General features: G+C 60.0%; 1 protein-coding gene across 3 annotated transcripts in view; it reads left to right on the plus strand.

Moving 5' to 3' along the window:
- Window positions 1-11,490, plus strand: part of PRDM16 (PR/SET domain 16) — a 379,959-nt gene extending 368,469 nt beyond the window's left edge. For 2 of the 3 annotated variants that reach the window (XM_075550289.1, XM_075550278.1), the window contains exons 13-17: window positions 4,186-4,355; window positions 4,522-4,696; window positions 7,292-7,531; window positions 8,287-8,461; window positions 9,507-11,490. In XM_075550289.1, the coding sequence (XP_075406404.1) occupies window positions 4,186-4,355; window positions 4,522-4,696; window positions 7,292-7,531; window positions 8,287-8,461; window positions 9,507-9,641 (895 nt within the window). In that variant the 3' untranslated portion in view covers window positions 9,642-11,490. The remainder of the gene's footprint in view (window positions 1-4,185; window positions 4,356-4,521; window positions 4,697-7,291; window positions 7,532-8,286; window positions 8,462-9,506) is intronic. The other variant, XM_075550299.1, reaches the window with a different exon arrangement.
- Window positions 11,491-13,138: the final 1,648 nt, after the last annotated feature.

Here is a 13,138-nt window from a genome sequence, read left to right on the forward strand (position 1 = left end):
GCCTAGGCCCAGCAAGCCCATGTGAGCCTCCCAGGGCTGGCACTCCACTGGAGGCTCACACGGGAAAGGCCCACGCGGCCACGTGGGAAACTGCCATTCCATATGCTGCAGCCCAGCTCAGTCACACACACAGACATGTGTGTGTCCCTTCCCACTGACCCTCAGAGACAGGGAGAGGCTGGCCAGGGTATACGTTCACAGCCAGGGGCAGAACTCAGGGACAGCCGGGGGTGACCTCCCAATAAGATGCAGGCCCCATAGACCCGTCTCTCTTCTCACTCACCCATGGTGGGCCTCTGCCGTGGGAAGCCCACCCCAGGAAGTGGCCAGCATCCCCAGGCTGATCCTGGCTGGCAGGCAAAGAGCAGTGCTTGACAACTGGCAGCTGGGTGCCCAGTGGCCCCCTCACAGCACATGAATACTCGTTCCCAATATAATATCAACTAACAGCGAAGGCTGGCACAGAAGGACTTCCTGGGCCTGGTCCCTCAGAGATCCCCACCGGAGGGGTGTTTCTGTAAGGGGGGCGGGCAGTTCTGGACAGCACGGCATGCTCGGAGCCCCCAGAGGGCTGGGCCCTGTTGCTAGAAGAATTTAATTATCATTGATTTCTATTGCTTGCTCCCAACGGCGAGGTTCGACTTTCGTAATCCTAATTGCTATGAACGTGTGCGTTGCTTATCCTGCCTGCAGCTGGCTGAGGCGGGCCTGGGAGGAGGGGCCGGCGTGGGGGTGGGGGGTCTCCTGTTGGCATTACAGGTGGGTTCCATGCTTACTAGGGAAATTGGGAGGGTTCTCTGCTGGAAGAGGACAGGAAGCCCAAGGGGGGCCGTGGGGTCACCGGGATGACTAGACTTGAACCGGAAACCCAGGCATTTGAACCTTCTTGCTTTTGAGCCCTTGCCTGTGGTGATCCGTTCAGATTATTCAGGTACATTTCAAAACCCTGAAGAGGGAGAAGGAAGGGTGTCAGAGGTGACAGGAAGATCGGGCCCCCACAGGCGGGCTGTGCTTGGCTGGGGGTTGCCTCTGAATAAGAGAGCTCAGGGCGAAGCTGGGACGCAAGGGTCCCCACGATGCTCTTGCGTGTAAAGACCCCAGTGGGCGATGGGGGTGGGATTGCGGTTGAAGAAAGGAAATTGTTGAATTGAACTGGGAATGTCGACCGGGGCTGCTTCCCTGCTTCCTTAGGACACACACACACACACACACACACACACACACACACACACACGGTCTGATGTCACCTGGTTTGGCCTGTGGCTGCTGGCCCCCCTCTAAGAACACTGCTTCTGTCTATGTAAAGCACATCTTTTTCCATCCCCCTACCCTCCCGGCTCCTCCAGCCAGACCTCACCACCCCACAGCGAGTTCAGCTCCGTTCCCAAGGGGGGCTGCGAGTGGCCCCTAGATGCTCCGTGTTGTTTGTTTGTGTGCTGGTTGATTGCCCTGTGTTTTCAAGCGTCGTTTTCAGGCCTGTGTTGCCCGAGTAGTCTGTCTTCCTGTTTCCCGCCCTGGTTTACTCCGGCAGCTAGGACAGGAGCATAGAGTCCGCTCCAGCTCGGGCAGCCGGGCATGCACAGGAGGCACCCGGGGCTTTACGGTGGCTGTTCGCCAGGCCTTTCCTCGGCAGCACCAGTGTGCGCTTACACAGACTCTTGATGCTCCCCCCCACCCCCCAGGGTCTCACACAGGATGCTTGCTTGGGAGTTCTGGTGGGAGGGGCAGGTCTGGGATCTTAGATTCTCTGCCGAGCCCACTGCTACAGCCAGCTACCAAAAGCAGACTAACCTCTCCCTGGGCCAGCTGGGAGGACTCTCTCATCCTGTCACCCTTCCTGGCCCTGTGAGATTCTATCGCCATGAGGCCCCCCCACAGGCCCTGCAGGGGCAGCCCCACCAGGCTCCCCAGGCCCCCACCCCGTGCCCCTCTCAGTGTGCCCAGCCAGGTCAGTCTTGGCTCACTTGTCTCACAGGAGCTCAGTGGCCAGCAGCCTGGCCATAAATGTCACTGGCTGCTTGTCAGCGTATTTACAAAGCAAAGCCCAGCTGTATGCAGCGTGCTGTCCCTCCCGGACCCAGGCTCACTGCACCCCTAAATTTCACATTCACTCCTCACTCACTTGGGTTCATTTCTTCAGATGAAGACCAGGAGAGGGCTGCCTCCCCACTGCCTTCGCCCTCCAGCCCCAGAGACAGGAGGGAGGGGAAGGAGACCTGAAAAACTATGCCACCCACCTCCCACCACCTCCCCACCATAGGGCTCACACACCCAGAGGGGCCTCACCTGGCAAGTGGGGGCCAGACATGATTCTGTGATGGCAAGCCTCTTGGGAGATCTGCGCTGTTCTCAGCCTGCCTGCGGGGGGAGGGGGTGGTGGTGCCCTGCGGTGCCTTCTTCAGAAGCTCCATGAGCTGAAGGAGCGACCTCAGGGCCCCACACCTACATGGTACCCTGAGTAGGTCAGGGGGATGCTGTTGCTGAGCACAGAAGATGGTCTGTGTAGGAAGCAGCCCCTTCTCACAGGATCGCTGCTCAGACCGCCAGGGTTTGTCAAGTAGCTTGGGAGCCGGGGTCTGGGGTAGGCGCTTGGAGCTTCTCAGGAGACCTTTGGTGCAGCCCAGTGGAAACTTCTGGAGGTTCAGGCAGGCTTGGGGACCACCAGAGCAGAATACTTCTGTCTAGGGGGGTGGGGAGCCTCAGGATGTGCTAAAAGACAATCAGATCCCCAGAAAGGGAGCCGCCAGGACCCTGCTGCTGAGAAGCCCAGTAAGGCCTTTGCTGCTCTGAGTCCCTCAGGATGGTGTGTCCCCTCGTCACATGAATGTGTTTCCCATGTACTCATGTGCTCCGGCAAACCATATAAGCACGCCTGTGGGAGACCTGGCAACTGGGCATGTGTGCACACACCCACACATGGTACAAGTCCACATGTCTGCACCTGCATGCACACACACACTTGGCTCACATCCATGCACCAATGCCGATGCACACATGGTGTGTGTCCCCCGTACATGCGTCAGCCGTGGACACATCCTCCATGCATACACCCGCATGCATGAATGCACGCACAGACTCACACATGCCCACACCCACAGACGTGTTCGCCTGAGCACAAACCTGTGTGCGTGTGTACGTGTACATGCATGCATGCATGAGTGCACCGCTGGAAGTCACTGGACCGGCATCCCAGTAGGGATGGTGACGTGTGCAGAGCTGTGAGAAGGTCCCTCTATCCCGTGGTGCCCTCTGCCCAGGAGCAGCTGTCCCACCCAAGTGATGGCTCAGTTCCTGTGGGTCCCACTGTGAGGTCACCGGGTTCCCTACTCAACCTGCACCCCCACACACACCTGCAGGGCCACCAGTGTGGTTTGGGGGAGGGGGGCCTGCCCAGGGTCTCCCCTCTCAGGAGCCCTGTTCACCCCACAGCAGACATCTGGTATTGTTCATTGCCACAACCTACTGGTCAGAGTGTGTCTTATTCTAATAAAACCGGGGTGCTGTGGCAACACCAACCAGATCCCAATGAGGCAACCAGGAGGAGGGGCATCTTTGCCAGAGGTTCCCACTACCAGCCCTTCAGCTAAAGAGAGGCCATGAGGCAGGTGGTCGTTCGTTCAGGGAGCAGCTGCCCTCACCCCCAACACAACCACCACCAGGGCCCCCTAATGAGGATCCAGGACAACCCCAATGCCCACTCAAGGTTGAGTCGGGCCAGTCCGAGGACTCTCATTCCCCTGGCTGGGCTCCCCTCTGCACTGCAGTGGCCTCCAGTGTCCTTTCTGTGGTGCAAGGCTGCCCTCTGGAGGTGCCTGGTGGTACTTCTTCCTCTGGTTGTCTGGCCTCCAGGTGGGGCGGGGAGGTGGGGGCCCAGAGGAAAATGCTGGAGTCCTCCCAGGGGGAAGGGTCAAGGAGAGCCCGCCTGCTGTCCGGACGGACACTGCTGCTTCTCTGGGACCATCTTTGAGCCTAAGGCTTCTGAGGCGGATGCTCAGTGGACAGAAGGGTGGAGGGAGAGGGGAGCCCCCTGCACCTCCCCTGTGGCTTGGTTTGCTGTCACCCATCCTGAGCTCTGAGGTGGGGTGGTGGCCATGCCCTTTCCGGGGCCTGGGTCCCCAGGGGCCCCTAGACATCCATGCTGTGCTGTCCGAGCCCCACTCAGGCCAGCCGCCATGTGTCTTGCAGGTGTAAGTACTGCGACCGCTCCTTCAGCATCTCCTCCAACCTGCAGCGGCACGTGCGCAACATCCACAACAAGGAGAAGCCCTTCAAGTGCCACCTGTGCAGCCGGTGCTTCGGGCAGCAGACCAACCTGGACAGGCACCTCAAGAAGCACGAACACGAGAACGTGCCAGGTGGGCAGGGCCAGGACACGCGGGGAGGAGAGATGAGGGAGGGAAGGGCGCAGGCTAGTCCTGTAGGAAGGCTGGCCAGTGCCCCCCAAGCCACTTGGATGACAGAGAATCTCCTCCTCTGAGGCCCCCTCTTCTAACCACCCCGCCACCGGCCATGCCCCCACAGTGAGCCAGCACTCCGGAGTCCTCACCAACCACCTTGGGACCTGCGCCTCCTCCCCCACCTCCGAGTCCGACAACCACGCACTTTTAGATGAGAAAGAGGATTCCTATTTCTCAGAGATCCGCAACTTCATTGCCAACAGCGAGATGAGCCAAGCGACCGCCCGGCCTGACAAGCGGTAAGGAACCCCCGGGGCCACCGGAGGGTCAAGGCTCAGCTTGTGGCCTTGCTCACAGGTGGTAGCTACATGCCTCCCCCATGCACACTGACAGGAAGTGGGGGAGCACTCCCTATAGGGTGAGGCCTGGCCTCCGTGTTCCCCCAGGGGCTGTAGGGGAACAAGAGCAGGCGTGGGGTCCACTGAGTGGATGGCACACACGCCTGATGGCAGCCGCTCCAAGCAGATGTGCAAATAAAACATCAGCCAGGTGAGGGATCCTGCTCTGGGTTCACCGTGCTCCCCAAACACCAAGCACCAGGTTCAACTGCTCCCCAAACACCAAGCTCCAAGTCCACTGTGCTCCCCAACCACAAAGCACAAGGACATTCATGTCTAGTTCAAGGAATGAATGGTTTTCCAGCAGGAGACTGTCTCTTGAAAAACACATGAGCACATGCACACAGCACATACACAGACACAACACGCATGCTTACATACATGTATGTACGCACACATATATAGGTGTGTGTACATAGGTGCACGATGCCTGTACATTCAAATGTGCACACTCATATATATGCTTGCCCCGTACATGCGTGCATGGGTTTATGCATGCATGCACACATGCTCTTCTGTGTCTACAGATCGATGCACTCATGCATGCAAATGCACACACCCAGGTGTGCATCCACATGTGCACATGTGTAGAAAAGCAGGGCTGGGGTTCACAGAGCAAGGGTGCTCCCAGTCGTCCCTCCTCTGGGGCCCCTTCTTCTGAAAAGAAAATGGAGACCCTCCAAGATGTTCTTGGGCAAGGCTAACCCAGGGGGGGTTCCAAACCCTATGGGGCTCCAGGACAAGGAGCCTGACTGCATAAGGCAACCGAGGGCCCTGGAGGAGGTGAGGACAGGGGTGACTGGCCTGTCCTCTGAGAGCCCCAGTGTCCGACTGGCCTTGTCCAGAGCCTCCCTAGCGTTGCTGCGCCTGAGAACAGCCATGTGCCATACAAAGTGGTGTTGAGCGGGACAGGGACGTTCTCAGACGCTCAGGTCTCATTCAGAACCAGCATGCCTTCCAAGTCACACAACCCCTGGTGCCCTGCCCCCAGCCCAGTCCCCTAGTGTGGACACTTGTGTGCTCTGTGCCTCCAGCTGTCCCCTGCCTGCCAGCCCCACACAGACCCCTTGGGCCCCCTCCCCTGGAACACGCTGCGGATGCGCACTTCCTCCCAGTGCACTGACATCTGCGCAGGGGGCAGGAAGAGGGGACTCCGGGGCCCACTCTCCTGCTTTGATGATGCTAACTGTAAGCCGTGGGGGGCTTTCCCCACATCCCACATGGAAAGACAGAAGACAGAGCTCCTGACCTGGAGTTGGCCCTCAGCCCCCGAGCCCCCGCATCCACCCCTTGCCCCAGCTCCTCGTTGGAGCGTCCAGAGAACTCAGAGACAGCCTTCTAGAGTGCCGTTGGTGATGGGGGTGAGTGGCGTCCCCCAAAAGGCACTTGTGAGCCTGGCTTTGAAGAGAGCTCTGGGAGATATCATCAGCTAGTTCAGCATGAGGTCACCACAGACTCCGGCGGGGCCTCGTCCCGTTGGAGTGATGTCCTTGTGAAAGAGAAGAGACATGGAGATAGGGGGAAGGCCACCTCAGCAGAGAGCGGAGTGATGACACACAAGCCAAGGAGCACCGGAGCCCACCAAGCGCAGAGAGGCAGGCCAGGACCCTCCCTGTGAGTCTCACAGCAGCGGCCCCTGGTCCCCCGCTGCTCGCACCAAGCTGACATCCCTACGGGGCTCTGTCAGAGCACAGATACCACTAAGCTGAGGGACCGCAGTACCACGCACAGGGCCTCCCTGTCCCCTGTGCACACCATATGCCCTGTGGTAGCAGCTGCGTGGCCTGGGCATCTTCCCTTTGGAGAGCAGGCGGGATTGGGGTCTGGAAGTGTGAGGCCCACGTCCAGCTGGCCAGCCTGTCCTTGGAGATGGCCAGTCCCCCTGCTGTCCTCTTCATCCCTTTGCCTGAAGAAGGCAGCTACGGGCCTAAGGATGAACCCCAACAACAGGTCCTGAAGGAAGGGGGATGTTCCCCCCGCCCCCTGCTGCTGAGGAGGGGGCCCTGTTCCCATACACACCTGGCTGTGAGGAGCCTGGGCGGCCCCAGTTGAGTCCACAGCAAGATCAGACCTGTCTCATGATGACTACCCCACCTGACTCTGTGTCCATCCCTGACCTCACCCCCCACCCGTGCTGTCTCCACCCCTGCCCTCAGCCCTACCAGACCCCTTTCTCTGCCTCTGCCCTCACCCTTACCCCACCCCTGCCCCAGCCCTACCAGACCCCTCTCTCTGCCCCTGCCCTCACCCCACCCCTGCCCTCAGCCCTGCCTCTGTCCACACAAGCAGCACACAGCAACCTTCTCTGGCAGTCACCCCATCCCACAGAGAGCGAGCCTGAAGTTGGGTGGGGGGAGACGCCAGCGGTTCCCATCACCATGAGGGTCTGCCGTCCTCAGGGGAGAGGAGGTGGAGAGGAGCCAGCTAACCTTTAGGCTCCCTCTGAGGGCTGAGTCCCCAGGCCCCTGGAGTCACCGTGCTCCTGTGTGTTTTCAGGCCGGACACCCAGGAGCTGGACGGCCCTGCCCCAGGCCCTGGCTTAGCGGGTGGGAAGCCCGAGGATGTGGAGGAGGAGGAGGAGGACGAGGAGCTGGAGGAAGAAGACGAGGACAGCCTGGCAGGCAAGTCCCAGGACGAGGCTGCATCGCCCGCCCCTGAGCCGCAGGGTGCCTACGGGGACGAGGAGGAAGAGGAGCCGCCCGCCCCGCTGGCCATGGGCCTTGGCCACACGCGGAGGTGGGTGCTGGCCTGTGCCGAGTCTGCGGGAAGGGGGCGTTCCACAGCTAGAGGCTGCCTCACTTCCTAACCATGATATACCCCCGCCCACCTCCCCCATTCCAGCAAGCCTTTCCACCATGGGCGTCCACACCCACGGGCCGGGCTGAGGCTGGGCCGAGGGAAGGGGTTGGGTCCTCAGTAATACACAAGCCCCAGTGGCCTTCTAGAGACCTGGATGGACTCTGTCCACACACTCATGACCTCGGGCCGGCAGTGTGTTGGACCCCTCACCCACCAGGCCTGGCCAGCTGGCCACTGGGGCTGCCCAGGGCAGAGCAAGCAGCCCAGTGAGAAGTCCTACAGACTGGACCACTGTCCCCACCTGCACCTTGCACTTAGGGACACTGCCATCCCCCAAGGCCCAGAGGCCTCTGGAGAGGCAGGCCCCTGCTGCCCCCGGGCACCCCGAGAGGGAGCTCAGCCCCCCTAGAGCAGGAATAAGACCTGCTGCACCTCTCTGTCAGAGACCTGGCCCCGCCTGTGGCCTGCAGCACCGTGCACGCACCCACTCCCAGCCCAGCCCGTCCACCCGCACCTGCTCATGCTTCATGTGGCGTCGTGTCCAATTATCCACGTGTCCGTGTGTCCGTCTCCTTGTGCATGTGGCTTGCAAAACACGGGGCATGCATGTGGTCCCAGAGCTGGCCAGCAGTGTCCAAGAGGCAGCCAGCGGCCGGCCCCACTGACCCCAGGCCCCCTGGTCCTTGGTGCAGGTGTATTGAGGAGGAAGAAGGCGGCCTGTTAGCTTTGGAGCCGATGCCGACTTTTGGGAAGGGGCTGGACCTCCGCAAAGCAGCTGAGGAAGCATTTGAAGTTAAAGATGTGCTTAATTCCACCTTAGACTCGGAGGCTCTGAAACAGAGCCTGTACAGGCAGGTTAAGAGCCAGGTAGGTACCCGCCAGAGCCCTGCCTGCCCACCCTCTGCCCCACCCAGCCACTGTACTTCCTGGTGGGACTGCCTAGTGCCCGCCCCTGCTTCACCCACTCCAAACCCACCCTGCCCACTGAACCCGAGAGAGTGGTGTCCATGGGGCCCCAGGAGATGTCCAGAGCAGGATAGCACAGTGGCCCTGGCAATGAATCTCTGCTCTCCCCCCCGCCCCCAGGGCTTCCCCTGAACAAGGGGGAGAGCCTCCAGCCACATCCGGGACCAGGTGTCCCCTCTCTGGCCCAAGCAGTAGCCCAGGATCTCAGAAGATCCTCCAGGGAGCAGGAGGTCACTGTGTCGAGGTGGGGCTGAAGCAGATTCTCTGTCAGGCTAGATGGCTGTTGAGCTGTCTGAGTCTCTAGCCCCACCCCTCCGTGGGGAGAGCAACCCCCTTCCCAGGAAGGACAGGTCCTCCTGAGTCTCCGCAAAAGCTGTGTCTGTCTGACTGTCTGTCTGTGTCTTTACTAATTCTGTCGGTGTCTGCCCTGTGGGGCCAGCCTGGCCTGCCTGCAGTCTCTAGCTGTGTGTGTGTGTGTGTGTGTGTGTGTGTGTGTGTGTTGTGTGTCCCTGCTCTCCTGTACTCTCAGTCAGCTCAGTGGGCCTGGGACATGTGCTTCCTTCCCCAGAAGAGACCTCAGGGACCATCACAGTTTTCAAAGTCAGCCCCCAGACCTCTCCAGTCCCTTCGTGGGCACTCACAGGCCTTTGAACCCCTGTGAACACAATGTACCAGCAATGACCCCTGCCAGTTCCCAGCTCTGCTCCCAAAGCAGAGCCTGCCCTAAGATTTGCTGACCTGAGCACCAGGGCAGAGTGAGGGGTGGCTGCACGCATGAGGTCCTCACCCCACCCCACCCCTACCTCCCCACCAAATGCCCTCTCCCTCAGCCCAGCCTGGACCAGTGGGGGCCTAACAGTTGGGAGTGACTGGGATGGTTAAGCCGGGGTCCCCAGATCCTGCCGCCCTGCTCACCTGTCCTGTGTGCCATCTGCCCCTCCCACAGGCCTATGCAATGATGCTGTCCCTCTCTGAAGATGCCCCTCTCCACACCGCCGCCCAGAGCCCCCTGGATGCTTGGCTGAACATGGCAGGTGCCACGTCGGAGGCCGGAGCCTTCAACCCCATCAACCACCTCTGAGAAACCAGGAGGTGATGGGCTCCAAGTCCCAAACCAGGCGACCACGGAGTCCCCGCTGCCCCAACACAAGTCCCAGCTGCCCTCTGGGGACAGTGGAGGCAAAGGTCTCCGGGAAGCCATGCGGCCCAGAGCCGGACGAGTCTCCATCACCTGCACCCAGCCACTCCTCAGCGTGAACCCTCACCCGCTGTGGCTCAGTCCCAACTTTTCCGATGAAAACTCAGAGCCCAGAAGCCCCTGAAGCTGAGACCACCCCCTCCCCAACCTCCAAGGATTCTTCGTAAAAGCACTGCTGAGTCAGGGGGTGCACACCCCACTGACCAGCTCAGGGACCCGCCTCCATAGGAGGCAAGGAGTCCAGTCACCGATGGGGCCCAGGGGCCGCTTCTGGGCATGGCAGGTTTCCTGAAAGAGGGAGTGGCCAGCCCGGGCCTGCTCCAAAGAGGATGACCCGCCACTGATTTTTGGTAACCTTATCAATGCCAGAGTCCCTCTCCGCATGTGGTTTTAAAAGACAGTATTTTTTACTAAATCGAAAATGACCTGCAAATTGGTTGGGTTTTTGTTTTTGTTTTTTTAAGCCGTGATTTGGCGTTGCTCGGAGGTCTCCACTCATTTGCAAACCCAAGCCCACCTCCGGCCAGCGCGGGGTTTGGGTCGCTCTTTATACTGTAGATATAGAGACATTTTCTACCCCTGATGCGATTTGTACCCGCCAAGGGGACTCCGGGAGCCCCCCAGGCAGAGCCTGCGAGGTGTGGGGCTGACTCCCGCTGGCGAGATCCCAGAGCAGCTTGGATTCTTCAACAAGGCATCCTGGTTCTGCCGGAGGCTTGCCGGAGGCAGGGGCCGAAAGAGTGCCTGATGTGGTTGGCTGTGTCCTCGAGGTCACCGGAGGAACCCGAGACCCCCTTCCAAGACCTCCGCACCCCCATTGTCTGGGGATGTTGGGAGCCAGCTCAGAGGGGCAGCCACACTGGACTCTTTCCTTCCCAGGTGTGTGTCTCGGCAGCCCCCGAGCTCACCCCCAGAGGGGGCAGCCACCTTCAGAAGAACCTGCTGGCTGAGGCCCAGGGCTGCAGCCCAGCACCCCCAGCCAACCCCAACACGACAGACAGTGGCAAAGGAACCAACCACGCCAGCAACGCCAAGCCCTCCCTGTGCCTGCATCTCAGATGAGGACTCTGCTCCCAGCAGCCACCTGTGCTCTTGACCAGGCTCTGGGCACCAGGCACGGGCAGGCGTCCAGATGTGGCCACCATGGGGAGAGGACAGCTCCGCCTCCACAAGGCCACGCCACCCTACTCCCCTTGGAGGGGCTTTAAATTATTCCCATAGGGGCCAACTTTGAAATAATAATGTTTTCCCGATGGAATGTCCCTTAATCTGTATATAACTTGTAATTTTTTTCTAATTCATTTCTTTTCCTATTTTATTTCCTCCTTAACAGTATTTTTTGGCATTAGACACCCTTATTGTGAAGAAATGATGTTAATATAAGTACCCAGTGAAGGACCAAAACTGTGTAATAAGGTTGTGTGTTGTGTGATCAATGACCAGGGCATGGGTGACTGTTGATGTGCCAAATGACACCCCCCCCCGACACCCCTTCCCCCCGCCGCATCCCTGGCTAGTCCTGCTGTCTCCCCTCCCCGCTGATAGTCCCTGACAATCACGTGTCTGTCCCACGTGCTTCCCAGTCACACCTGCATGCACCACGATGCGCCTTCTCTTTATCTCCTCCACTGCTGGCAGCGGGGCAAGGCGCCCCCGTCGGCCATAGCAAGCGTGGTGGTATGCTCCGTTTGGGAGTGCATGTCCTCAGTGTGTGTCCCAGAGGAGGGTCAGGCCAGACAATCGTTCCTGTAAGTGGGGGGCGGGGCCTGCATCAGGGAGTTTCCAGGGGAGGCATCGGCCAGGCACAGTGGCCAGCCCAGATCAGGGGTGGGCTGGGCACATGTTCCTGGGAGCAGCTGAGCAAAGGGGCGGAGCTGTCACACCTTGGACAGTGATTTACAAGCACACCTTTTCTACCTTCCTCACGAGGGCCCCCCTCCCCCTCCCCAAGACCCCCTCAGCCCGCCCCATCAGGAATGTCCAAGTCCCTTGATCTGGGCCCTTTGCAAAACCCAGCCTCAGACACACTCACTCCTCGGCTGTAAATCCCAATGATACAATTTGTTCTGTTCAAGAATAAGGCGTGTGCTTTCTTCAGCTGGAGGCTCGAGCAGATGGAGACATGAGTATCTGGGGGGCCCCCACCTCCTTTCCCAGCTTTGGCTCCCCAGCATCTCCTCCGTCAGCCTCCTGCCATCCCCTTTCAGATGCCTGAGATCACACGTTTTTGTACATCCGAAAACAAGAGTAGTGAGATGAGGTTCTGCCAGGTCGCCCCATGGGCCCAAGCGCTTAGCAGGTTACATGGGAGGGGTCTGTCCTCTGACCCCCTAGCTAAAGAGTACTCACTTCTGGGGTCTGGGTATCCCTAAGCTACTGCCTCAACAGCTCAGCATCGCCCAGACCACAGAGGGACCCGCCCTCCTGGCACCAGTGGGCTCTGAAGCCAGCACTGATGATGTTAATGTCACCTCCACTCCTGAGCCTGGAGAGATGTGGGTGCAAAGGATTGGGGGCTTGGAGGTCCCAGCCTGTGCAGACTTCTGGGGACAAATCCATTCTGCCCAGGAACCCTGGGAACACCCAGCAAGGACTGGAGTGCACGGCTGAGTGGTGCAGGGCAGTGCCCTGGGTCTCCCCCAGTCAGACGTACCAAGGCCCAGAGCCCTCTGCCCCACCCAGTGGCTGCCGGGAGCAACTTTCTTGGGGTTGTCCACACTCACCCACAGGGGGGACCACCAACAATTTCCCCCACGGCCCCTCCAACCTTGGCCCCACCACCACTGTACTCTCAAGACAGCCTCAGGGCCGTGGTCAGGGATCCGTGTAACCCCAGGGCTTTCCCCAGGCCCTAGGGTGTGGTTCTGAGGACCGATGGCCCATCCTACTAGCCTTTCCCAGGCAGAGGAGCACCCTGCAAACTTGGGCCCTTAACCTCCCTGCCCCCCAACTGCTTCCCCTTCCCCTGCGTGCAATCTGGAAACACCAGCCTGAGTACACGTCTGTCGTGTGTTTTAGACGCCAAGTCTGGGAGCACTGGGGTGGTGCCCTGCCCCCGTCCCTGTGAGTGACACCTCCACTGCAGAGCTGTCCTGGGGGAGGGCTGCGAGGGGGGAGGGGAGACTGGGCACCTGCACTGCTACCTGGAGCCAGCCGGGACCCAAGAGCACAGCTGCCTCTGGTGAGCAGTGGTCAGCCAGGTATGGAACCGAAGCCAAGGGACTGTCTCTGCCGGCGGCAAACCCGCCGCCCACTCATCTGAGAAGAGCTGCCCAGCCCGGACCCACCGCACCGTCCTTGGGGGGGGTCTTCGCTCTCACAGATCCGTATGAACCACTTGGGGGGAGGGCGGCCAAGAAGAAGGCAGCTTGAGTGTCCCA

This window comes from Tenrec ecaudatus, chromosome 1 (genome assembly GCF_050624435.1).
Source record: "Tenrec ecaudatus isolate mTenEca1 chromosome 1, mTenEca1.hap1, whole genome shotgun sequence".
NCBI lineage: Eukaryota > Metazoa > Chordata > Mammalia > Afrosoricida > Tenrecidae > Tenrec > Tenrec ecaudatus.